This window comes from Monodelphis domestica, chromosome 2 (genome assembly GCF_027887165.1).
Source record: "Monodelphis domestica isolate mMonDom1 chromosome 2, mMonDom1.pri, whole genome shotgun sequence".
Lineage (NCBI taxonomy): Eukaryota > Metazoa > Chordata > Mammalia > Didelphimorphia > Didelphidae > Monodelphis > Monodelphis domestica.
The window spans coordinates 280,014,668-280,042,138 of NC_077228.1; the positions used below are offsets into that span (position 1 = coordinate 280,014,668).

Consider the following 27,471-nt stretch of genomic DNA (forward strand, 5'->3'; position numbering starts at 1 on the left):
GGATGAGGTTAGACTCAGGGACTCAGCCTGGAACTGTGGAAAAATCACCGTCTCTGAAGTCAAAGGACCTGAGCTCAAATCAGAGGCAATTAGGTGGGACGTGGAGTCAGAAATCAGGATGTTCAAATCCTGCCTCAGACATATATTTGTGGTAAGAATCAAATGAGATAACATATGGAAAGCACTTGCAGATCTCAAAGCTCCCAAGAAATACTTATTATTCATTGTTTTTCAGTCATATCTGACTCTTTGTGATCCATTTGGGGTTTTCTTGGCAAAGATAGAATGATCTGCCATTTCCTACTCCAGCTCATTTTAGAGATGAAGAAATTGAGGCAGACAGGGTTAAGTGACTTGCCTAGGGTCATGGAGCTAGTGTCGGAGGCCACTCAGGAAGATGTCTTCTTAACTCCAAGCTGGGAACACTATCTACTGCTCTACCTATTATTAAAATTATTAAATATTAGCTATTATTAAAGCCTGTCTCTGACACATACTACCTCTTGGAGCTTGAAGAAGAAAGGATAAAAGCATTTATTAAGCACCTGCTATGTACTACCAAATACTGTGCTAAGTACTTTACAAATATTATCTCATTTCATCTTTATAATAACCCTGGAAAGTAGGTACTGTCATTAAATCCACTGTACAATGGGGCAGCTGAGTGGCTCAGTGGATTGAGAGCCAGGCCTAGAGAAGGGAGGTCCTAGGTTCAAATATGGCCTCAGACACTACCTAGCTGACCCTGGGCAAGTCACTTAACCCTCATTGCCTAGTCCTTACCACTCTTCTGCTTTGGAACCAATACACAGTATTGATTCTATGGGGATAAGGTAAGGGTTTAAAAAAAATTCAGTGCAAAAAAAACAACCCATTGTACAGAGGAAGAAACTGAAGTATACCAGGTTTAAGTGACTCAAAGAGCTAGAAAGTATCTGGTTAAATTTGAACTTGAGCCCAATGATCCACTACACTACCAGGCTGCTTCTGACCTAGGTACTCTGGATTTCATTTTCCTCATTTGTAAAATAAGGGACTTCTTAAGCCACGTCAAGTTCATGACAATGAAAAAAAAATATCCTTGAGTGTTGAGGAAAAAAAGGCTGAGTGGCCAAAAGAGAGAGGGGGATGAATTATGAAAATCACTGTTTAAATCCTGGGTCAGGGACATGTTTAGAAAGTGTCCTATACTTAAATCAAGCTTCTCTCCCAGATGTCCCTATTTCTTGTCAATGGTACATTCATTATATGTCATGCTCACCTATGACCACAACCTCAGAATCAGCTCTGGCAGGGAGAAGTCAAGTCATCAAATTCTGGTTTTTTCATCTTTTCAAAAGATCTCAAATCTGGAACTACTAAAAATGGTCTTTTCATTGGTCTTCCTGTCACTTCTAGTTATCCCAACTCTAATCCTTCCTGTGCTAAAGAATCTTTTTAATGAATAAATCACTTTGATCATGTTACTTGCCAGCATCAGCTCAAAAATCTTTAGTGGCTCCCCAGTGCCTACAGGATTAAGCCCACATTCCCTATCCTAGGACTTATGACCCTCCACAGTCAATCCCTTCCAGCACTCCCATGCCTACTCCTAAAATAATTACTATCTGAAGAAGGGGAAAGGGAAGATATTCAGATGGCTTTAACACTTAGGAAGGGATGGTAACAAAACACTGGAGGGAAATGACATCTGGTGATGTAATTGATCCAACGGGTCTATTCATCATCTGCCAAAATGTTTCTCCTTCCTACCCTCTATTCACATGTCCTGTTCCTAGAATACCTTCTCTAATCTGCTCTCTCTATCCAATTATGATATGACTTGCCACAAAAGCCCCTTCCTCTAAGAAGCTTTCCTGGACCACCTCATCTCTTTCTGTCCCCTGTAGCATTCAATTGGAACGCTGCCTTGTGGCAAGGATGCTTTTTAAAAAACAAATTCCTTTAAAAAAATAAAAAATAAAAAAACAAACCTTCTCAAAAAATCTTTCTTATGCATTCTGTGGTCTGAGACTGTAAGGTCTTCTAGATACTGTCTATAAAGCAGAATAGATCCTGTGCTTCCCTGAATGATTCTCTGACAGTAACTAGAATGCTGGGCACATTTATTATAACCCTTCAACACTTACTAAATAAAAATGAATTCAATGTCAAGGACAAATAGCTGACCGTGGTGTCCCAAAGCAACAGTTCTCATGCAGAATCCACACTTACATTCCAGACTATGACTTTGGGGACTCCTGATCCCTTTTGCTTGAGGAAAGGTGATAATAAATGGGATTTGCAGAGAGCAGAGGAGAAAAGGGGAATAGAATAGAAAGGAAGCATCTTCTTTTAAAAACTCATACCTTCTGTTTTAGAATCAATACTAAGTATTGGTTCCAAGGCAGAAGAGTGGTAAGGGTTAGGCAATTGGAGCTAAGTGACTTGCTCAAGGTCATACAGTTAGGAAGTGTCTAAGGCCATATTTGAACCCAGGAGGTCCACACTCTAGCCTGGTTCTCAATCCACTGAGCAACCTAGCTGCCCTAAAAGGAAGCTTCTCAGCAATCATAATCTACCTTAGAATCAACCCCTATCCTGGAGTCCCATAAGGTTTAGGAGGGAAGCCTGCCACAGCCCTGTTCCCATGCTCCCATCATCCCCCAATTAACAACACAAAATACACCTTAGGGTTGGCCTCTCTCACCATCAACCATCTCTGTCCTCTGTTTTCTAAAGGAATCTCTAAACCATAGATTCTTTACCTCTCTTGTTTCATGGAGCCCTTTGGAAATGCAGGGAAGCCTATGGAATTCTTCTCAGAATGTTTTTAAATTAATAAAGTAAAATATATAGAATTATATAGGAAACTGATCATATTGAAATTCACTTATGAAAATGTTTCAAAAAATCAAGTGCATGGACCTCAAGTTAAGAACCCTTGATTTACAGTCAAACCCTTCCAGTATCCCAAATTGATTGATATTTCAGGAGGAGGGAAGAGAAGATATTCAGAATGGCTTTGGGAGGAGGTGGATAACACTGGAGGGAAATGACAGTGGGAGAAAAGGGTACATCTAGTGAGGCATTATGGGGAAAGGGTGACCTACCTTGAGGTTTCCATCAGCTGTGATGCGCAGGCGGTTGCAGCTCCCACAGAAATGCTCAGACATGGATGTGATGAAGCTGATCTGGCCTCGGAAACCAGGGATCCTGAAGGCCTGGAGGAGGAGAAGAAAGTGAAGTCCTAGGGTTGTTGCCAGGGAGATGAAGTCTCCACCAATATCTTAGCAAGCTGCTTACCCAACCCCTACTTGAGGCAGACCGGTTTCCAACTCCATAAGGGCTATTTCATCCTTCTTTACCTCCATGCCAGAAGACGCCCAACATAGATGCTTGAAGAAGGCAATGCCGTCTCCCATGCTGATCTCCAGCCCACCCCACTGCTCAGTCCATTTCCTCAATGGAAATATCTCAACCAAGACACTGGGGAAGATTTTTTGGTTTTGTTTCTTTTTAATTATCTTACGTTATTCCCTCCTCCTATAACATCAACCCCAGACATCCTACTCTCTGACAAACCACTCGCTTCCTCTGGGAGGAAGACATGGGCTAACTAACCTCTCTGTCTCAGACCCAGCCCTATTTCCCCTCCAACCTTAGCTGTGCTAGAGGCTTCCTCCGGTAGCTTTTCCAGCTCTGGCCAACGCTGTTGGATTGTGTCCAGCATTTCTTTATAACTGACCATTTTCTTGAAGTTCCATTTGTTACCTGTGGGGTCAGCACATAATAGCCATGGTTACTTTCCAGAAGATCATGGCATGGTACATCGCTGTGATCCTGCATGAGTCACTTCGCCTCAGTTTCCCTAACAGTAAGATGGATATAATAATGCTTGTATTCCATACCTCAAAGGAAATGCTGTGGAAAGGACTTTGTATACCTCAGAGGGCCATGAGAACAGTCGCTATTATTGTCATTGTAAAAATGACAAATTTGGATAATCACAGAATCTTAACATTGGAGGGAACCCTTAAAACCCATCTCATACAACTTTCCTTTCAGTATGGCAATTTACTAACAAAGTGGCAATGGGGAAATTATTTGACCTCTCAGAGTCTTAGTTTCTTCAACTATCAAATGGGGATAATGATATTTTCATGATCCACCTCATAGGATTTTTGTGAGACAGGAGATTTGTTAATCATACAGTACCACAGAAATGAGTGTTATTAACACTAAACAAAAGGCAGCTAGATGGCTCAATGGAGAGTCAGGACTGAAGATGGGACATCTTGGGTTCAAATCTGGCCTCAAACACTTCCTAGCTCTATGCCCTTGGGCAAATCACAACTCCAATTGCCTCCCCCTTACTGCTATTATGCCTTAAAACCAATACTTAGTATTGATTTGAAGACAAAAGGTAAGGCCTTAAAATAAATAAATGAATAAATCAATCAATCTCATGATCCTCCAATCCTAAAACTATTTCCCCCTCACTCCTATCCCTATTAAATATGGCTAAGTAGTTAAGGCATCCTCAGTGCGACCACTGAAGGATCACTAACAAATTCCCACACAGTTTCAGAGCTTGCAATCAAAGAGATCCATTGTTGGGGGCAACTAGCTCCCCCACAACATTGAGGCCATTCGCCATACCAGCCATATGGTCCTGGCAAAGATCAGTCTTTTGGGCCTTGGGGCCCTTCCCACAGCCCAGCCACTAACCATCAAAGGGCATGTATTCTATGAAGCGCACATCCAGGGGGAGTCCCTCACTGAGGGCCACAAAATCCAGCAGCTCATCTTCATTCAGGCCACGCATCACCACGCAGTTCACCTGGCCGAGAAAGGCAGCACGCTGATACTCAACATCATCCAGAGCATCCCTCATCCCAAGCAGTACCCTCCATTGTCTTCTTCCCTCCCAATCACTCTTTTTCCCCTCCACCCCTTTTCTTGACTCCTTCTGGAGTCAGCTAACATCGGATCAATGGGACAAGGGGAGATGAAGGGCAGGGCAGGCCTCGGATGGAAACTAAGAAGGAGGAAGAAGGATGCAAGGTCATTGAGGGGCCAAAGAACTGATGTAAAAAGAAGGGGTCATTGGGAAGGGGAGCAAATGGGATAAGGAATTAACAGCAAAACTTTCTCACCTTGACAGGATCATAGCCCAACTCAATGGCCTTATGGATGCCTTCCATAACTTTGTGGAAGCCTGCATGGTAGAGAAAGGAGACGAGGTGAGGAATTAAGTTGTCTCCCACCCCCATACATCCTTGGGCTGTTGCAATTATTGTTAATGCACTACACTCAATTATCTATTTGTGGTTCCTCTCCAATGTCCCAATGGACTCTCACTTCCTTCTCCTCTAACTTCCCCTGCCCACACTATTCAGCAGAAGCATTAGCCTGACCCGAATTCCATGGAGAAGCTTACTCTGCTATAGCAAATCCTACAGGGAATTCCAAAGGTAAACAGAATTTGCTCTGGTTATTCCAGTGTTATGGATTATCTTTTCTATGGACTGTCACTCCAATTTATGAGTAACATATAATCTCTGAAAGTATATATATATATATATATGTATATATATATGCCATATATATGTATATATATATAATATATATATATATTCTGAGAAAGTTTCCTGGGGCTCTAAGAGATCAGGTGACTTGCCCAGAGTCACATAGCCAGTATGTGTCAGAGGCAACACTTGAACCCAGGTCTTCCTAACTCCAACCTATGCACTACAGCGGAGGGGTCAAAACTCACTGTGTTAAACCTCCCCAGGAAAGCCTGAACCAGATTAAACTGTAATTGGGAAATACTTAATAAAATAAGTAAAAAATATAATGCAACACAAATAATGTTAATTTGTAGTTTTCTAACTACATATACCATATTGCTTCATATATATTATGCACACACTTCATACATATATATGCTTCTGTTTTCTTGGAGAAGCAACTCAAAAGACTTCATGTTTCAAAGCAGGTGTCAATTTGCATAGGAGAAAGAGGTTTACTTATTCCTTAATTGCAATCATTAGGAGTTTCTTACACTATTAAAATCACAATCTAGTTAAAAAAAAAGTAAGATCCTCAGTCATCTAGCAGTTTGGTCCCCTCAATCACTTACTTCCTATTCTGGAATCTCTTTCAAAACTTTCCTTCTCATTCCAAAATAAAGTCTCCACTCCTACTCCCACGGTCATCCTAATTCAGCATAGTATTCAGAGCAGGCTGAGTGAAGAATATTTCTAATGCACAACTCTGATCCCCATCAATCATGGGGTCAAAAACTTTCAATGATTCCCATTGCTTGCAAAACACACACACACACACACACACACACACACACACGCACGCACGCACATGCACACGTGCACACACACACAACTTCTAGTTAAGACCCTCCTCCACACTCACTCTCTAGACCCAACCAACCTTCTCAGCTTTATTTCATACTTCCTCTTTTTCAAACACTTCATGTTCCAGACTAACCCAAACTGTTTCCCAGTCTTATAGTAACCCTTCCTTCCCCCCAAGCATTAGCACTCAGTTCCCTTTGTGTGCGATACCCTCCCTCCTCAGTGGCATCCTTTCTCTTTAGGAACTCTGCAAAGCCTTTTCTAATCCATTACAACTTAGTGATTTTTTTTTCTTCTGAGAGGGAGCCCCGTGGAATGGATAAAGAGCTGACTTTAGAGCCAAGGAGAGCTGAGTTCAAGTACCACCTCTGACACATACTGGATGTATATATAGTCTATACTAGTCTATTTGGAAGAGGTGTCAGTCTGCCTTGGGAGAGGATATATTCCTTGAACTGAAATCGCAGGGCCAGTCCCTTTCTCCAAGCTCCTCTAATACTCATTATGTCCTCACTCTTTTAGGGTACTTACAAACCCAAGCAGCTAGATAGTCCAGGGGATATAATGTCAGGGATGGGGTTGGAAAGACCTGAATTTAAATCTGGCCTCAGATATTTATTAGCTGTGTAACTTTGGGCAAGTCACTTAACCCTATTTGTCTCCGTTTCCTCATCTGTAAAATGAGGTGGAGAAGGAAATGGCAAATCATTCTAGTATCTTTACCAAGAAAACCCCAAATGGGGTCAGGAAGAGTTGTATACAACTGAAATGACTAAACAACAACTTACAAATAACAACAGTACAACACAGAATGCAAGTGAAAGGAATAACGGAAATAACATTAGACTAGAATTCAAGACACCCAAGTGGTGCCATGAGCTCTGTATAGGGCTCTGGGAAAATTACTTTTCCTTTCCCAAACTTAGTATCTTCAAATATAGGGTAAAGATTTGGGACTAAAGTTCTTTCCTACTCTGAAACTCTATAATTGTGTCTCAAACTCCCCTACTAGACTATAAACTCGTTGGAGGCGGTGATGGGTTCTCATTCATCTTTGTGAATGGCAAGACATATATAATACTGAAGTGAATTTAAATGAATTTTTAGAAGTATTCAGCAAGGCTTGAGCTGTCTCTGGTCTGGGAAATCCTTTTCCTGGGAAAAGTTTTCTCTTTCCTCTCATCCCTCCATCTTTAACACTTTAATACCTCCTCTAGTGACTTTAGGATAAGAAGACTGACTGAGATGATGGAGGAAGGCCAACCCAACCTCACCACCAACCCTTAGGTAAGACACCACTATGGAAGGACTCTACATTACCTCCAATTGGACTTATCCATTCCCTCCCACATATCTGCTCAGGTCACCTTTTCTACGGGCGATGAACTCAAACTTTGCTGGCACTAGGGTATCTAGGCTGATGTTGATAGCATTGAGCCCAGCCCCCTGGAGCCGAGGGAGCAGCCGGGCAAGGTTGATCCCATTGGTGGTGATGGCAATAGTCTTCAGGCCGTCCAGCTGTTGAAGCTGAGCTGTGGGATGAATGGGAAAGAATGAATGGAGGAATCAAACTCAGAAAATAGTTTGTGTTCCCTAGTAAAGTAAGGGAGAGGAAGAAGGTAGCCTTTCTGGGGGGCAGCTGGGTAGCTCAGTGGATGGAAAGCCAAGCCCAGAGATGAGAGATGCTGGGTTCAAATCTGGCCTCAGACACTTCCCAGCTGTGTGACCCTGGGCAAGTCACTTAACCCCCACTGCCTAGCCCTTACCACTCTTCTACCTTGGAACCAAGGGTTTATCATCATCATCATCATCATCATCATCATCATCATCATCAACAACAACAACAACAAAAGACTTTCCAACACTCTTTGGATCTTTTTTTTATTCAGGGTGCTTGGCCCCAGGACCTTAGATATAGAGATGGAACTGTTTATTAGGGTCAAGGGTAAATGCTACAAAATGCACCATACCCAGTAACTGGATTTTTTTAAGCCAATGTGGTGTGGGGACCTCTCCTCCTTGTCTTCCCACTTCTACCCTCCTATACAAAGGAGCATTTTCAAACAGCCCCTGTGATAGTTCAGTTAAGCTCTACATTTGAACATGAACCCAGAACCAGTGGAGAATTCAGGCAAGTGAGACTGAAGCCAGGCAGAGGGCCTAGAGGGAGATTTGGAATTGGTTCAGTCTCTTTGTGTAGTTCCCCATTGTTGGAAGCAGGAAAAGATTCTGAGTATTTCTTGGAAGAAACACTTCTTGGTTGGTTGACTGGTTGGTTGGATGGGTGAGGGAGATAGTGGAGGCAGGGATAGTAATAACTTTCATCATACAGTAAAACTCAGAAAGAAGGGACCATAGTCGTCATTTAGAGCAGAGGTGTTAAACAAGGCAACAAGGGTCATAAGAGGCTGAACCAGATAAAAATTTAATTGGTAAGGCCAGCAGATAGAAGGCCGGGTCTGGAGGTGGGAGGTCTTGGGTTCAAATTTGACCTCAGACACTTCCCAGCTGTGTGACCCTGGGCAAGTCACTTGACCCCCATTGCCTAGCCCTTACCACTCTTCTGCCTTGGAACCAATATACATTATTGATAATAAGATGGAAAGTAAAAATGTAATAGGGAGGGGGGTCTAGGTAGCTCAGTAGATAGAGAGCCAGGCCTAGAGATGGGAGACCCTGGGTTCAAATATGGCCTCAGACACATCCTAGCTGTATGACCCTGAGCAAGTCATTTAACTCCAATTGTCTATCCCTTACCACTCTTTGTGGAACTGATACTTAATATTAATTCTAAGACAGAAGGTAAGAGGTTTTTTTTTTAAATGTAATTGGGAAATATTTAACAAATGAGTCAAATAATTAAGTTAGATGAATAAAAATAGAATGGAGGTAAAATTAATATGTGATTTTCTAAAACAGAGATCCTAATGAAGAGTTTAGGACCACATTTCTATTTGAGTTTGATATCACTGATCCAGAACAACCTCTCCACTTTAGAGGTGTCCAGAGAGGGGTAGGGATTTAGCTAAGCTCACATTGCTAGGACACAGACCCAGACCCAGATCATTTAACTGCAGATCCAGTGATCTGTCCCCCTTCCCCCAGTCCATCTCCCAACCTCAGGCCTGACCCAATAGAACTGTTTCCACTGAAGAAATATTTATTAAATAACAACATGAGCATAAGTAAGATTACACCAAATAGAAGTGAACATGTGTATCAGCAAATGTCACAAAATTAGAGAGGTCACAATTGTTTTTTTAAACCCTTACCTTTTGTCTGAGACTCAATTCTTTGTACTGGCTCCAAGGCAGAAGAGTAGTAAGGGTTAAGCAATGGGGGTCAAGTGACTTGCCCAGGGTCACACAGCTAGGAAGCGTCTGAGGCCAGATTTGAACCCAGGACCTCTCCTCTCTGGGTCTGGCTCTCAATCTATTGAGCCACCCAGCTGTCCCCACCCCCGTTCCCTACAGTTGTGGTTTTTTTACAGCTCTCCCTGGGAAGGAGAGGCTTTACCTGCCATCTTCCCAACCAGAGGCCCAGAGACTGCTCCACCTTTCTGAGGACAGACTCCTCCCAGCTACTGATGCTTTGTAGCCCATCATGCATCCTATCTATGACCACTCCCATGGCCCATCATAGCTGATGTAAAACTGCAGCACACTGGCAAGAGGTCTGGGTCTCAGGGAGTCCTGGTTCCATTACTATCTTGGTGTGTGAAGGACAAATAAATGCCTTCACCTCTCTGAGACTCCTCCTCTTCCTCTATTAAAAAAAAAAAAGGAGAGGGATCTCTGCATTCCCTCCTTTATCAGGTTGGCATGAAGATCGGAAGAAACACTGACGAAGGACAACACTATTGTGGCAGCTCTTACCACCATCTGTCACCCTGTGGCTCCAGGAAGATACGGCAGAGACTTGGCTGAGAGGGACAAGGGACTCGGATGGGGAGGAAGCTGGCCACAAGCAGAGTTGATAGGGCTCAGGTTAATTCTGAGAATACAGGCACTGAGGTAACCCCTAGGAGAGTCCAGCCACCTCTGCAAAGGCTGTTGCGCGAATGAACGGGACTAATATCCCCAAGAGAGGGCTATGGGGCTGGAGGTGGAAGAACAATAGAGTCAGTAAGATTTAGTTGGAAAGGATCTTACAGGCCATGTGGGCCAGCCTCCTCCTTTGATGGCGGAAGAAATCGAGATCCAAACCTTGTCCAAGGTCCCAATATGTGTCATTTGAATCTGTTCCCCTAACAACTATGCTAGGATTCCCAGCACCCTACCCACTTCCTGTCATCACTGATGTAGACAGGATATAAGGTGGGTGGAGTTCCGTGTCTAGCTCTTTCCTTCCTGTCCGTGGCTTTGGGCATTTTGAGCAGGTAGAAAAAACTTAGTCACGTGGTTCTGTTTCGTTAGATAATAAACTTTATAAAATATAATGCTTCAAGTATTCAGCTTTAATTTAATTCCTACATAGGGCAAGCAGCAGAACAAGGATTTGGAGCCGAGCCCAGTCCCCATCTTGCACTCTTGTCCCTCTAGAGTGAGCGACTGAAGCCAGGGAGACAGGATTGAAATGCGGTAAGGTTTTAGCATAAAAAAACTGGGGTGAAAACTAAGTGACTGAGATGTGGGGAGGGGAAGGATGAGCAGCACTTCTGCAGCGGTCAGCGGGGGTTGCAGGGAGATGAAGGGGGGCAGGAGCTTGGCTTTTGCTATGTGAGCAGAACTGAAGGCTAAAAAGCACCCGCACCAAGTGGCTTCTGCAAGCAGCAGCGGCAGACTTGGAGTCACAGGACTATCAGGCAGCACATCTGACAGTCCCTTCTGGAAGGTGCTAGACGTGGCCCAGAGACGATGCCCAGGGGGAGAAAAGAGGGAAGGGGGTGGCAGGGGCAGGAATGGAAGTTTCGGATTCAGCCAGGACTCACCCACAATGTCTACTACATCAGGTCGGATGAGAGGCTCCCCACCCGTGAGCCGGATCTTGTCCACCCCTTCCTTCACAAAGAGCCGGGAAAGGGTCAGGATCTCCCTTGTGGTCAACAAGTCCGCCTTGGGAGTCAGCGGGACGCCCTCCTCAGGCATACAGTACTGACCTGGGAAGGAGATGGTAAATAGGAAAGTAGTTAAATCTGAAGCTCCCTCAAATAGAAATCTGTTTCCTCCAAGACTTGTGCTCTCCCCACTACAAAACAATCATAATTCTAACCTTCAACATAGCTACAATCCTGACCTGTCTTTTTTTTTTTAACTCTTATTTTCCATCTTAGACTCAATACTGTGTGTTGGTTCCAAGGTAGAAGAGCCATCAGGGTTAAGTAATGAGTGTTAAATGACTTACCCAGGATCACACAGCTAGGAGGTGACTGAAGCCAGATTTGAACCTCTCATCTCTAGGGCTGGCTCTCTGCTCGCTGAGCCACCCAGCTGCTGACTCCCATCTACATCTCACCCACAGTCTCAATCCAAATCTAACTTTGATACCCAACCTAAATCTTAATCTTTTTTTTTTTTAATAATGTTGACTTTTGATGGGGAATGTTGTCCACTTCCAGAGAAAGAACTTTTGGAGTCATCTTTTACATCACTGTATTTGTGGCTTTATTTGGGGATTTGGGTTATATATGACTTTGCTCTTACAACAGTGACCACTATGGAAGTGTGCTTTGCATAACAATAAAAATAAAATAAAAATAAATAAATGTTTTATTTTTTCCAATTATACAGAAAAACAATTTTTAACATTCAAATTCTCTTCCCCCTCACTGAGAAGTAAAGTAATTGAAAGAGTTAAACATATGTGATTATGCAAAACATATTTCCAATTAAATTTTAATCTTAAAATTCAGTCTACTCCTAGATCCAATCCTAAATTTCATCCCTTGTGTTGAAATGTTGATTACTGAAGTGGGGAAGTAAGGAAGCTTTGTGTCCATGAACTCTTTTATGAGTGGTCAGGAAGCTTCCTGGAAGAGGTGAGATACGGAGAATCACTTAATTGATGAGGCAGATGTGTGGCTGGCTGGGATGAGGACAGAAGGGAGCCAAAACTATTTGGGAAGAGAACACCAACTTACACCGAAGGTTACATTTCTCAGTGAGGGAAATGCGCAGGTAGTTGTGTCTTCTGCCAAAGCTGTCAGTGAGGAAAGCTGAGAAGGGGGCAGCATGATCTCGCAGGAACTCCCTCCGCCTGGCTGGGGACAGCTCCTGAGAGAGAGGTCAGTTGGTATTTATTAAGATGAGTTATTTCAATTGTATCTGACTCTTTGTGATCCCATTTTGGGTTTTCTTTATCAAGATCCTGAAAGGGTTTGCCATTTTCTTCTCCAGGTCATTTGACAAATGAGGAAACTGAGGCAAAAGAGGTGAAGTGACTTGCCCAGTGTCATACAGCTAGGAAGGATGTGAACTCAGAAAGATGCAGTCTTCCTGACTCCAGACCCGGCACCCTAACCACTAAATAGTTTGCAATTATAGAGTACTTTTGTACTCATTGCCTCTTAAATCCTCTTCACAAGAACAATGAGGTAGGGAATACAAATATTACATGGCTTCTCAGCTCAAAAAAATCAGTGGCTCTTCACTGTCCACCAAATAAAGTATAAATGTCTAATCTTGGCATTCGAGACCCTTTACTTCACTCCTTGACCATCACCTTATCAGCCATCCTGCCACAAAGACTGCACAAAAGACCCTGTAGACTAAAGCCCCTAAAGTCCTGATGGATGAGTGTCCCATACATGGCCGGCTATAGTTGACTAGTCTAGCCATGCCTCACTTGATTCTCCTGCCAACTTCTCAACACCAACTGGATTCAAGAGTGAAAGATGCATTGGATCAAATGAAATTCCACTACTGTCCTGGAAGGAGTCTCCCATTTCACAGCCTAAGTGTTAAATTTTTAGTGAGAACATTTGTAAATTTGGAAATCAGCAAAGGCTTGTTTCAAATCAGGGCATGAATTATTGTTTTATTAATAACCTAGGTTCAAGAAATTAATGGAAAATGTTCATAATAATGCAGATTAAACTTAAAAATTTGTTGTGTTTACATTTTTCCAGAGACCTAGCTGGTAAACATTTACATGCACATCCCCTGACTATTAAAAGAGGCGTACTGGTGGTGCAGTGAATAGAACACTGGGCCTGGCATCATGAAGACCTGATTTCAAATCCAGCCTCAGAAACTTACTAGCTGCATGACCCTCAGCAAGTGACTTCACCCTGTTTACCTAAGCTTCCTCATCTGTCAAATGAGCTGGAGAAAGAAATGGCAAAATACTCTAGTATTTTTGACAAGAAAATTCCAAAGAATCCGATATGACTGAAACAACTGAATGACAATTATCCCTACCTATGACTGTCCAAACCAAAATTCCCCTCCCTCCTACCCCTCTTCTTTGAGTAGAGGGACTTTAAGGGCCTACAGGGACTTGCTTGCTTCTCTATCTGTATCCCCAGTATGGAGCAAAGTATTTAGCACAGAGTAAGCAGTGATCTATATCTGTCTGTCTGTCTGTCTGTCTGTCTGTCTGTCTGCCTGCCTGCCTGCCTGTCTGTCTGTCTGTCTGTCTATCTATCTATCTATCTATCTATCTATCTATCTATCTATCTATCTATCTATCTATTTGCCTATCCATCTATCTATCATCTATCTAACCATCCATCCAAATATCTTTCTTTTACTTTCTTTTTCCCTCCCTCCCTCCTTTCCTTTCTTCCTCCCTCCCTTCCTTCATTTATTCCTCCCTCCTCCCTCCCCTCTTTCCATCCCTCTCTCTCCCTGTCCCTCCTTTCCTTCTTCCTTCCTTCCTTTCTTTCTGTCTCTCTCTCTCTCTCTCTCTCTCTCTCTCTCTCTCTCTCTCTCTCTCTCTCTCTCTCTCTCTCTCTCTTTCTATTTTCTTATCTACCTTTCTTTCTTTCCTAGATGGCTGAGAGGTAGTACGCTGGATCTGGAGACAGGAAAAACTGAGCTGAATACACTCCAAATTCTATCCACACTAGTCTACTTCTTACTCTCCATTCTCATTGTGTCATTACTCTCATTCTTTTATGCCTGGAATGGATTCCCTTTCATTTTAACTGTTTAAGTCTCCCTTTAATAGCCAACTGAGATGCCACTTCTTCTGGGAAGCCTTCCAATCCCACCCTCACCATCAATTGAGAGAAATCTTTCTCAAATTCCTCCCAGCATGTTTCCTGAGCATCTCTTTTGAATTTCTCTTTCCCTTTTCCTCATATTATACTTAGTTATGTTTATATTTCTCATTTGAAGCTAATAATCATTACCTTGAAAATAGAATCTTTTCATTATCTGAGACACAGGACTCCTCATAACCTTTGATCCAGTGGTCTCACTACTAAGACTATATGTACCCCAAGGAGGTCATTGATAGGAAAATAAAACTTATAAAGATATTCCTAGTAGCATAATTTGTAAAAGTAATAAAAGAAAACTGCTTGCCATCTTAGGATGGCAGGTGGGAGAGAGATGAGAAAGGGAGAGATTTTAGACCTTAAAGAAAGTGCAGTATAAAAATTATTTTACATGTAACTGGGAAAAATATGAAAATAAATAAAAATGATTTTTGAAAAAGATATAAACAAATCAAGTACTCACAGATTTAGAGATTGGCTGAAAAAGATTTATGTGAAACTAATGGAATATTACTGTTGTGGTATTGTTCATTCATTTATAGTTGGCAAAAAATATTAGAGTGATTTGCTATTTCTATCTCCAGCTCATTTGAAAGATGAGAAAACTGAGCTAGTGACTTCACCAGGGTCATATAGCTAGTAAGTGTCTGAGGCCAAAATTTCAAATTTTAATTTAGGAAGATGAGTCTTCCAAACTCCAGGCCCACTACTCTAGCCACTGAACCACCTAGCTTCCCAATGGAATATTACTATTGTGAGAGTTAAAATTAACATACAATAACTCAAGCATTATATTTATAAGATTTATTAATAACAACTTGAAATAAAAAGCTAGAGTAAAAACCTGCCTAACTCAACCATGATCTCCATAAAGAAGAAAAAAAGGGGGAGGAGCCACAGAAAGTTATATAAATGTGACCATGCAAGGTGGTGGAGAGAGGAGAGGAATTCTGGGAAATAGTAAAGGATTTCTGGGGGGATGAAGTCCAAGGGTTCAAAATTCTAATTAATATACTAAACCATTAAAAAAATAGCAACAAGATGCAGTAGGTTAAGAGCTGGCCTCATTGTCAGGAAGCTTTGAGTTCAAGTTCTGCTTTTGACACATACTGCCTGTGAAACCTTGGGCAAGTCTATACTCTAGGGTGTTAAATTGCAAAGTCTTTTCTGGTCTTCATTCACAGAGGGAATGTTTTTTTCTTTCCCCTACTGGGAACTAGACCAATGTATTCATAGGTTCGCAGAATATTTTTAAAGAATCAATTGGTATGAAGAATTCACAGAAATATAAAAGACTTAGATGACATGATTCCAAGCAAAGAAAGCAGAGCCAGAAGAACAAAACATGTAAAGGCAATTACAAGCATGCAAAGCCAACAATAATAATGACAAAACTCATGTTATATAACAAGAAACTGTGGAACAGGATAAAGATCACGAGGTCAGTTTGGCATGACTATTTAAAATCAACAAACCCATCTTTCACACTGGGGCTAAGAATTAATAAATAACAAGTTACATGTGACACTATTTACAATCTCTTGTTTTGGTTTGCTTTCACTGTCATGCTCATGTTTCTTATTCTTGGTCATCTATCTGACTACCTACAATTATAAACTTTATTCTAACTTCCATTCATGGTTCTTTTTTTTTTTTTTAAACCCTTACCTTCCATCTTGGAGTCAATACTATGTATTGGCTCCAAGGTAGAAGAGTGGTAAGGGCTAGGCAATGGGGGTCAAGTGACTTGCCCAGGGTCACACAGCTGGGAAGTGTCTGAGGCCAGATTTGAACCTAGGACCTCCCATCTCTAGGACTGGCTCTCAATCCACTGAGCCACCCAGCTGCCCTCCATGGTTCATTTTTTTAAAAGAATGCAAGGAACCATACCACAAAAGTCACTAAATTCTGCACATCTGGTGACTCAGAATACTACTACAAGACCTATACTCCACAGAGACAAAAGAGAAAAGGACCCCAATGGACAAAAATATTTAAGTAACTCTTTTTTTATTATCACAAACAACCAGAAACTAACGAACAGAAGGTCTAAGAAATTATAATATGTGAACGTAGTATTATATTTTTGCACCAAAGAAACTCGGGAAGAGTTATTTGAACTGATACAGCTAAATGAGCTGGAGCCAAGGGAACATTAACAATATTATCAAGACAGACATGTTTGAGAGCTCTAACAACCCTAATCAATGCAATGTCTAATCATGATTCTAGAGGGTGAAACATGTGAACAGCCCATTGAGAGAGGTAGTAGTCCCATGATGCAGAATAAGAAATTCATTTTCAGACATGGCCATTTCAGGAATTTATTTTATTTGCTTATGTATATTTGTAACAAAGGCTCTGATTTTCTTTTTTTTTTCTAATTGGAATGGAGGGGGAAGGATAGAAGGAATAGGGATAGACAGGGAAAAAAAAGAAGAGACATAAATAAAATGAGGTAATTGAAGGAATTTTTATTTTTAAAATATTTGATTTTTCCAATTACATGTAAAAACAATTTTTAAAATTCTTTTCAAAAAATATGAGTTCCAAATTCTCTCTCTCCCTCTCCTACCCCTCTTTGATAAGGCAAGCAATTTTATATGTTACATCTGTGCAGTTACACAAAATATATTTCCTTTTAAGTCATGATTTGAAAGAAAACACAGACCTCCCCCCCTAAAAAAAGTAAAAGAAAAAAGAAGGAAAAAATTTTAAAAACCAGTACACTTCAATCTGCATTCAGACTTCATCAGTTCTTTCTCTGGAGGTAGATAACATTTTTCATCATTGGTCCTTTGAAATTGTCTTGGATCTTTGAATTGATGAGAATAGCTAAGTCCAAGGTTGATCACTATACAATATTACTGTTACAGTATACAATGTTCTAGTTCTTCTCATTTTATTTTGGATTAGTTCATGTAACTCTTGCTAAGCTTTTCTAAAAGCATCCTATTTATCATTTCTTACAATACAATTGTATTCCAAAACAATCTTATGCTACACAGCTCATTCAGTCATTCATTCTCCAATTGATGGGAATCTCTCCAATTTCCAAATCTTTGTCACCAAAAAAAAGAGCTGCTATAAACATTTTTGTACATATCAGTCCTTTTCCTTTTTAAAAAATCTCTTTGAGATACAAATCTAGTAGTGATATTGCTGAGCCAAGAGTACAATTCTATAGCCCCTTGGACATAGTTTCAAATTGCCCTCCAGAATTGTTGTTCACAGCTCACATAGTGTGTCTAATGTCTCAATTTTCCCATATCCCTTCCAACATTTGTCATTTTTCTTTTCTGTCATATTATTCAATCTGATAGGTGTAAGGTGGTACCTCAGTTGTTTTAATTTGCATTTCTCTAATCAATAGTGATTTAGAGCATTTTGTTTTCATATGAAAATAGATAGCTTTGATTTTTTATCTGAAGAATACTATTCATATCCTTTGATCTTTTATCAGTTGGCAATGACATACATTCTTATAAATTTGACTCCATTTTCTATATATTTAAGAAATAAGGTCTTTATCTGAGAAACTTGCTGTAAAAAAGCTTTGCCCCAGTTTTTTTTTAATCTTTGCTGCATGAGTTTTGTTTCTATAAACATTTTTAAATTTAATGTAATCATCTTATTTTACACCTTGTAATACTCTTTATCTCATCATGAATTCTTCCTTTATCTATAGATATGACAGGAAAACTATTACTGCTCCCCTAATTTGCTTATGGTATTATCCTTTATGTCTAAATAATGTTATCAATTTTTACCTTATCTTGGTATGCAAAACGAGATGTTGGTCTATACCTAGGTTCTGCCAGTTTTCCTAGAAGTTTTTGTTAAATTGTGAGCTTTTGTCCCAAAACTTGGGCTCTTTGGATTTATCAACCACTATATTACTATGGTCATTACCTATTCTGGATTGTGTGCTCAAGCTATTCTACTGATGTACCACTCTATGTCTTTGCCAGTCCCAGATTAGTATTTATTTTTAAATGTACAGAACCGCAGAAAAGGTGTTCTAAATCTCTTATAATCAGAGAGATGCAAATCAAAACAACTCTGAGGTATCACCTTACACCTAGCAGGTTGGCTAACATTACAGCAAAGGAAAGTAATGAATGCTGGAGGGGATGTGGCAAAGGGGGACATTAATTCATTGCTGGTGGGGTTGTGAACTGACCCAACCATTCTGGAGGGCAATTTGGAACTATGCCCAAAGGGTGACAAAAGACTGTCTGCCCTTTGATCCAGCCATAGCCCTGCTAGGTTTGTACCCCAAAGAGATAATAAGGAAAAAGACTTGTACAAGAATATTCATAGCTGCACTCTTTGTGGTGGCCAAAAATTGGAAAATGAGGGGATGGCCTTCAATCGGGGAATGGCTGAACAAATTGTGGTATATGTTGGTGATGGAATACTATTGTGCTAAAAGGAATAACAAAGTGGAGGAATTCCATGGAGACTGGAACAACCTCCAGGAAGCGATGCAGAGTGAAAGGAACAGAACCAGGAGAACATTGTACACATAGACTGATACACTGTGGTACAATCGAATGTAATGGACTTCTCCATTGGTGGTAATGCAGTGATCCTGAATGACTTGGAGGGATTTATAAGAAAGAAGCTATCCAGAGAAAGAACTGTGGGAACAGAAACACAGAAGAAAAACAACTGCTTGATTACATGGGTCGAGGGGGATATGATTGGGGATGTAGACCCAAACGATCACCCTAGTGCAAATACCAACAACACGGAAATGGGTTTTGATCAAGGACACATGTAAAACCCAGTGGAATGGTGCGCCAGCTATGGGAAAGTGTGTGGGGGTGGGGGGGAGGGAAAAATATGATTCTTGTAACGAAGAAAAAATGTTCTAAATTAAAAAATAAAATAAAATTTAAAAAGAAGAATCGGAGTCAAGCAAAACAACTTTGAAAGTTACATGTTGAATGTATTTAAAAGAAAAGCAAACTGCTCATAATAGAAATCCAAGTTTGAACATAATCCTCTTCTGTTAAATTCTGTATAAGGAAATACCCTATTTATCTGGTGTTTCTGTTCAGAATGTAAGAAGAAAACAAGGTCAAAATCTTATAAACTCTGAATAAATCAAAAAAGGCTATTTTTTTTTAACCTCTTCTCCCCCTCCCTCCATCCCTCTCTTCCTTCTCTCCTCTCTCTCTCTCTCTCTCTCTCTCTCTCTCTCTCTCTCTCTCTCACACACACACACACACACACACACACACACACACACACACACACACACAGAGTCACACAGATAACCTTACTTTCTGCCTTAGAATTAATGCCAAATATAATAGATACTAAGCATCAGTTCTAAGACAGAAGAGAAGTAAGTACTAAGCAATTGGGAATAAGTGAAGTCACAAGTCCAAGGTCACACAGCTAAGAAGTGTCTGAGGCCAGATTTAAACCCAGGATCTCCTGTCTCAAGGCCTGGTTTTCAATCCACTGAACCACATAGCTGGCTTGCATAATTATTCTTATGTTATCACCCTCATTTAAAGGTGAAGACAGTGTGAGGCTGAATAAATGCTGGTTTAATGACTGCTTAATCTAGATTGTCCTTTTCCCTGTGCCTCACAGTATGTCCCTGGTTCTGTTTCCAACATCTTTTCTAATAGGAAAACATAGACAAAGCCCATCCCCACATTCATCCTCATTGACAAAAAGGACATCAGGAAGCAGAAAGCAACCAGTGGTTGGTAAAAGGCTCAGAAAAGACTAGGTCCTAACCTTGTTCAGTGATGATCATTATTATTCATTTTCATTTACTCCTAAAGAGCAAGTACTAAACTCCCCTATTAGGGGTTCCTTAAGAGCAAATGTCTGGAAGGAGGCCATGCAGAATAGCACAAACCTATCCTAGGGACAGAAATCTAGGAGATACAGAGAAGAAAAGATACACTTTAGAGGGAGAGCCCAAACCTCCAGTCTCATTGTCCATCCTCCCTTTGCCCTTTACCATGATCCTAAGAATCAATACAGAACAGAACCCTGGATCTTTCTTCAGATTCATGTAGATATTCTAACCTAAGTTAAAGGGGATGTAATATGGGGGTACAAGACAGGGAGAAGACTCATTTCTTCTTAGAGCAGAGAAGCACATGACTTAAAACAAGAGACCTCAGATCTGGAGCCAGAAGAGACTTTAGAGGCCAGCTGATCCAACCCAGTTGAAACTGAGACATGGAATTTAAGAAACTTCCCCAAAGTCACACAGTTTGTTATTCTTAGAGCTACAATTAGAATTCAGGTCTTCTGAAGACTTAGTGGAAGGTAGGAGAAGGAAAAGAAAGGGAGACAATAAAACAGAAAAACCCCTGAAATGGAAGCCAAACCATCAGGGTTCTAGTCTAAGTCAATATCCCAGGGCATCAGTAAAACAGGGAGAGTGCTATTTCCTCTAGAAAATTTCCCTTGTCTTTCCTTCTTTCTTTAATGGATGTCTTTCCTGATCAGATTTCATAGAATATCTTGTTTTGTTTCTCTCTAAAGCACATATTTTTATGAATCAGTTAGAGATTCAAGGAAAGTATTCAATTAAATAGATAATAAACATCTACTATGTTCTAGGCACTTAGGATATAAAAACAAAAATGGAACTGTCCTTACCCTTAATGAGTTAACATTCTACTGAGCCAGCTTGAGCCAATTTAGTGGACAGAACACTGGGCCTGGAGAGAAGAAATCAGGCCTGAACCATTTACTAGCTGTATGACCCTAGATAAAATCACTTCACCTCTGCTTGCCTCAATTCACTGAAAAAGGAAATGGCAAACCATTCCAGTATTCTTGCCAAGAAAGCTCCCTGGCCAATATTGGCATGATATGGTCCACAGGGTTATGAAGAACCAAACACAAGTGAACAACACATATGCCCATGCACGGTGCTAAGTGATGGAGATTTTTTCAAAAAAAGAGTCTAAAAGACGGTTTTTACCCTCAAGGAGCTTATATTCTAATTGGGAAGACAGCATGTATACACATAAATATATACACATAAATATGTACAAAGCAAACATGAGGTTATTTGATGGAAAGAGTCACTAATGGCAGATGGGGAAAAGCAAATCAGGAAAGGCTCATGAAGGAGTTGACATATAATCTGAGCTTTAAAGGCAACAGAGATTCTAAGAGTTGGGCCTACAAGGAGCACCAGGAGAGAGGAGAGATTGCATTATAGATAAAGGAGTTTTGTTTTGTTCAGGTACATCCAAGTCTTTGTGACCCCTATGGACCATAGCATAGCAATGCCAAACATGGAGTTTTCTCAACAAAGATCCTGGAGAAGTATGTCATTTCTTTCTCCAGTTCATTTTATAGATGAGGAAACTGAGGCAAACAAGGTGAAGTGACTTGCCTAGGATTACACAGCTAGTAGTATGTGAGGTTGGGATTGAACTCAGGTCTTCTTGACTCTAGGGAATGCTTTATTGAGGAAAACATCAAAAGGATGGCTATATAAAAATCAAAGAGATGAAGATATTATGTCAATGAATGACAAGTATAAGGAACAGCAAAAGCACCAGTTTTCCTGGACTACAGGTTATATGAGGAGGAATAATATCAATAAGCTGTGGTTAAAAAAAAAATGTTAGTTAGGAAAGGTCTGTGAGCAAACAGGTACACAAGGTCCAACCAGAAGCAATCAAGCTTTGCCTGAGGCTTTCCTTGAGTGACGACTTATAGTGTAAAGAAGCTACTCTGGCCTGCTTTATAGATGTCCCAATCCAGAGCAAGGAAGGCATAAATGCATTCTTTTGTTACCAAGTGACTACACTAAGGGATTTATCAGTTCCTGTAAGTACTGCAATCCTAATGTTGGCATGACCCCTAATGCCCTCTGGGAGAGAAAGGCATCAGGTCCAATCAGTCTGTACCACCCAGTGCCAAGTGCTGTTCCTGGACATTTGGGGGATTTGGAGGTAGCCTGAGGAGTGAGGGCAGGATGGGACCTGGGATCCCTTTGGTATGGAATGACCCATCCAACTGGTCTTACCCCAACAATATATGTTGGAAGGAAAGCCCTAGGAAGCAGCTAGGATAGACACTGGGCCTGGAATCAGAAAGACCTGAGTTCATATCTAGCCTCAGTCATTTACTAGTTGTATGATCCTGGGGAAATCATCATTTAACCTCTATTTGCACGGATCCACTGGAGAAGAAAATAGCAAACCATTCCTTTGCCAAGTCTTTGCCAAGAAAGCCCCAAATCAGGTCAAGAAGAGTCAGACACTACTGAAACGAATGAACAAGGGTATGGGCTAGGCAATGAGAATGAAATGACTTGCCCAGGGTCACCCATATAGGAAGTGTCTGCGGTCACATTTGAACCCAGGACTTCCCATCTCTGGGCCTAGCTCTCAATCCACTGAGCCACCTAGCTTCCCCCTCAAAATGTTTTTAAAAGCATAAAATAAAGTGCATAGGATAACAGAGGAAATCAATTATATCAAAATATGATTATCTATATTTGTTCCTTAACATTAAGTTTACCAAGTTCCCAAGTTAAGAACTCCTGCTTTAAATTCTGAACCTTGCATCACTTCCTACCCTTCCTCATCTACTGCTCTTAACTTGAAAAGATATAACTTCACTCAACTCATGGGAATACCCAGGGCTTGAACTCTAGGAAGGCAAAGAAGCCAGCGTTAGTCTGGACCCATGCCCACTTTCCTCCTCCCTGATCTCTTGGTTCTGAATCCTTGATCTTTGTCCCAACAGCTCAAGCCAAGAGAGGTCATATATCTAGGGAATTTGTGTTTATTCCAGGATTAGGATTTGTTGTTGTTGCTACTTTTCTCTCTCAGTCCTTAAAATAGCCACCCTGGTCTTCTTCCTTCTCCAGAGCCTAGGTGCCCCACTCCTGATCCTACACTCCAGAACAGATTAAGCCACAAAGGATGGAGGGAGTTTGGGGAGAATGGTGGAGGATGGGAAAGTGAAATCTAAGAGAGTTGAAACTGGAGCAGGTGAGAAAGCCAAGGGAAATGATTCAGCAGGAAGGGATGAAGCAATACTCAAAGTCTGGGAGAGCCAAGGAGATTTCACTTTAGGGGTATAACTTATTTTGTAGTTTATTCAGCTTCTGCTGTTCTCTAACCCCTTCTAAAGACACATATTTCTCAAGCACTCTTCCCCTTTGTCTTTCCAAACACACACACACACACACACACACACACACACGGTAATATTCTTCACCTCTCCCAAAGGAAAGTACCAAAATCCAAGCCCACCTGCTTAAAATATTACTTTGAATCCTTTGGTGGCTTATGCTTTCCATATCCCAAGAAGTCACTTGACTCCAAGGGCCTTAGTTTCCTCCTCTGCAAAACAAAAGGACTGGGACAGATGCTCACTCAAAGCTCTTTCCAGCTCTTTCCAGCTCTTATATGTTAGCTATATTCTACCTATCCTGATTGTAAATAGTTGTTTACATAGGTCTCTTTCATCAAAACATGCACTCTTTAAGGCCAGGGATCACTTTCTTCCCTTTCTTTGCATCCTCAGGGCTTATCACAGTGCCTGGCAGGTAGATGCACTTAATAAATGTTTTGGGCTTCCAGGTGGCATGGTGAATAGCTTACTAGGCCTGGAGTCACCAAGACCTGTGTTCAAATTTGACCTGGGCAAGTCACTTAACCCTGTTGGCCTCAGTAAAATGAGCTGGAGAAGGAAATGGCAAACTGCTCCAGGATCTTTGCCAAGAAAACCTCAAAATGGTTCACAAAGAGTTGGCTACAACTGAACAATTAAACTTTGTTAAACTCTGAGGTACCAACTCACACCCAACAGACTAATATGACAGCAAAGTAATAAATGTTGGAAGGGATGTGGCAAAACAGGGACATTAATGCATGCTGGTAGAATTGTAAATTGATCCAACCATTCTGAAGACAATTTAGAATTATGTCCAAAGGGTGTTAAAAGATGGCCTGCCCTTTGATCCAGCCATACCACTGCTGGACTTACACCCCAAAGACATAATAAGGAAAAATACATGTACAAAAATATTTATAGCCACACTCTTTATGGTGGCAAAAAATTAGAAAATGAGGGGACGCCCTTCGATTGGGGAATTACTGAAAAAATTGTGGTATATGTTGGTGATAGAATACTATTGTGCTCAAAGGAATAATGAACTGGAGGAATTCCATGGGAACTGGAATCACCTCCAGGAATTAATGCAGAGTGAAAGGAAAACCAGGAGAACATTGTACACAGAGACTCTTACACTGTGGCACAATCAAATATAATAAATGGACTTCCCTACTAGTAGCAATGCAATGATCCAGGACAATTCTGAGGGACTTATAAGAAAGAACACTATCCACACCCAGAGAAAGAACTGTGGGAGCAGAAACACAGAAGAATAGAGGAGAAAAGCCCCTGCCTAGGGAACTCATCAGGCTTTTATCCTCTTCCCTCTGAGCTCTGAGTCTAGTCTGAGTCTATATTTGCAAACTTCTTAGCACAAGTCTATACTAATCTTTGAGTTGATACCCAGTTAGCTGGGGTCTGAACTGGCTAGTATCTCCACCTTCCACTCTTCCCTCAAGAAAAAAGCAACAGAATGTAGTCTTTACTCAGAAGAGAGAGGTGTACTTATGGATACAATGACTTCATGATTTGCTTAGCCTTCTAGTGATATATATATATATCTCCAGTTAGTTCTAGGTAGTTTGGGCTCCAGCCCTAGCAACAGCCCAAGGGATCGGGTCTATGATAAACTGCCCCAAACAGGGGCAGTTCTCACCCAAGGAATGAGGGTTTCTATTTTATTTCCTTTTCTTGTAAACTTAAAACAAATCCCAGTGACAAATAATATTATGTAACACTATCCATGGCCATTTGTCTAATTTTACTTGACAAGGGGGAACCCAAGGCATTATAGGGAGAATTGGTTGTTAACCAAAGAGCAACCCAGGCCCACTTCACCCCGAAGGGAGAAGGACCTGAAGAAAGAAAATATTTTTGTTAACGCGCTAGACTCAAACCTCACTATAACATGGTATCATAGTCTAATAGCCTACTTCATTCACAAATTTTCTCTAGTCCCAACCAAACAGAGCTCCCTGGGAAACAGTCCGCATCCCCATACTTCTTGTAGGTATAGAAAACTGAATAGGAATGGGACAGCCGTGATGGGGACTGGTGGATTTGGACCTTACGGCCCCTGACGTCCCTTCTCTTAAAAGGTCAGTGCTCCTGAAGTCTGTGTTTTGCAGAACCTCTGGGGGAATCACTTTCTCGCTTCCTTTCACCCCTAACCAGTCCCCTGCATGTATCCACCCCTTTTGACCCCTCCCCACCTCCTAAGTGCTAGACTGCCTGCAGGGAAGTGGGTAGGTTCTGGTGAGGCCGGACATGAGCTTCCATCGCCCCTTAGGGCCTAGGTTACTGTTTCCCAAGGGAAATTTTGGATGCCCAGGAGGGGCTCGCTCACCTGAGATGCTTGCAGAACCGGCTCCCCATTCCGAGGCAACGTCACAGGGGCCCTTGAGCTGCAGCCCCTACCGGCAGCTTTCAGGAATCCCCGGAACGTCCGAGACATTGGCCATGCAGCCATGGGGCCAGGAAGCAATCAGTGCACGCCCGGGCCAAGGATTCCAGGCTAAATGATCCCGGGTTGCTTTACGTACCCCCCGCGAGGTCTCAAACCCCGGAGAGGCGGGGCGGGGGCGAGGCCAGCGCAGCCAATCAGTAGTCGACGCCGGTGCCTCGATGCCTTCTGGGACTTGTAGTCCCAGACTCCTTCAAGCTAGGGCAGGACAGTTTTCAGCCCGGATTGAGTGACTTGGAACTGAGGCCACGATGCTTCAGTGTGAATTAATTCCTCTGCATGGTTTCCATCAGGCAATGGATGAATAAATTCTTGCCCTGGATTGTGCTTTGCACTTTTTTGGGGGGCTTTTTACTCCAGGTATTGATAATGTGGGTACCCTTTGCACTCACGCAGAGTGCAACTGGTCCTCACCTAAAAGTACAGGAAAAGCTAACTGAGCCCTTCTCGTAATTACTTTCGTAAGAACTTAAGATCTGCAAGGGTAGTACGGGACACATGGCAAGAAAGACTGCTGCCCCGGCCACATTTAAAATATTGGGCATGTTTGTCTTGAGGGCCTTCTGTTCTTAGGAACCAGTGTAATTTAATAGATAGTACAATCGACTGGAATAAAATGTTATTTAAATTCTGGCTTTGACACTTACTTGACTCCATTTAGTCAGGCATTCACTTCGCTTTTGTGCATCAGAGTTTCTTTTTCTGTATAAGGTAGAGGTGGTAAGCTAGATGGTCTCTATTAATCAATCAATAAACATTTATTAAAACCTACTATGTGCCAGGAACTTCATTAAGCTCTGAGGATATAAATAAAAATAAGCCCCTGCTTTCAAGGATCTTACAATAAAATGGGGGAGACAAGGCACAAACAAATACATTTAAATCAAGCTATGTACAAGACAAATAGGAAATAATTAAAAGAAGGATTAATTAAAAGAATTAAATTAAATAAAAGATTAAATAAAAAAATTAAAAGAAATAATTAAAATTAAGGGGTTTGGGGAAGGAGGGGCTTTAGTTGGGGCTTAAAGGAAGCTAGGGAAATCAGTAGTTGGAATGGAGAAGCAAGAGCATTCAAGGCATGGGGGCCAGCCAGAGATGGAATGTCTTGTTCATAGAATAGCCAGAAGAAGGCCAGTGTCCCTGTATTAAAAAAGTGCATCCTGGGGAATAAGATATAAGAAGACTGGAAAGATAGAAGGGGGTGAGATTATGGAGGGTTTTGAATATCAAATTCTACCTAGAGTTCCTTCACTTTCAACTCTAATTCAGTTGTTCCTTTATGATTCCTATATCTTTTGAGATCTTCAGAGATGGTCCAGGCTACATTGTCCTATGGGAGAGAACAGTCAATCATATTTAGT

General features: G+C 41.3%; 1 protein-coding gene across 3 annotated transcripts in view; it reads right to left on the bottom strand.

Moving 5' to 3' along the window:
• MOCS1 (molybdenum cofactor synthesis 1) overlaps window positions 1-26,203 on the bottom strand; it is a 34,219-nt gene extending 8,016 nt beyond the window's left edge. Inside the window, exons 1-8 of one of the 3 annotated variants that reach the window (XM_016431049.2) lie at window positions 25,991-26,203; window positions 12,436-12,568; window positions 11,287-11,454; window positions 7,724-7,888; window positions 5,139-5,200; window positions 4,711-4,822; window positions 3,641-3,753; window positions 3,093-3,203 (exon numbers count right to left, since the gene is read on the bottom strand). In XM_016431049.2, the coding sequence (XP_016286535.2) occupies window positions 3,093-3,203; window positions 3,641-3,753; window positions 4,711-4,822; window positions 5,139-5,200; window positions 7,724-7,888; window positions 11,287-11,454; window positions 12,436-12,568; window positions 25,991-26,113 (987 nt within the window). In that variant the 5' untranslated portion in view covers window positions 26,114-26,203. The remainder of the gene's footprint in view (window positions 1-3,092; window positions 3,204-3,640; window positions 3,754-4,710; window positions 4,823-5,138; window positions 5,201-7,723; window positions 7,889-11,286; window positions 11,455-12,435; window positions 12,569-25,990) is intronic. The other 2 variants (XM_016431048.2, XM_007483838.3) reach the window with 2 other exon arrangements.
• Between the last annotated feature and the right edge of the window lie 1,268 nt (window positions 26,204-27,471).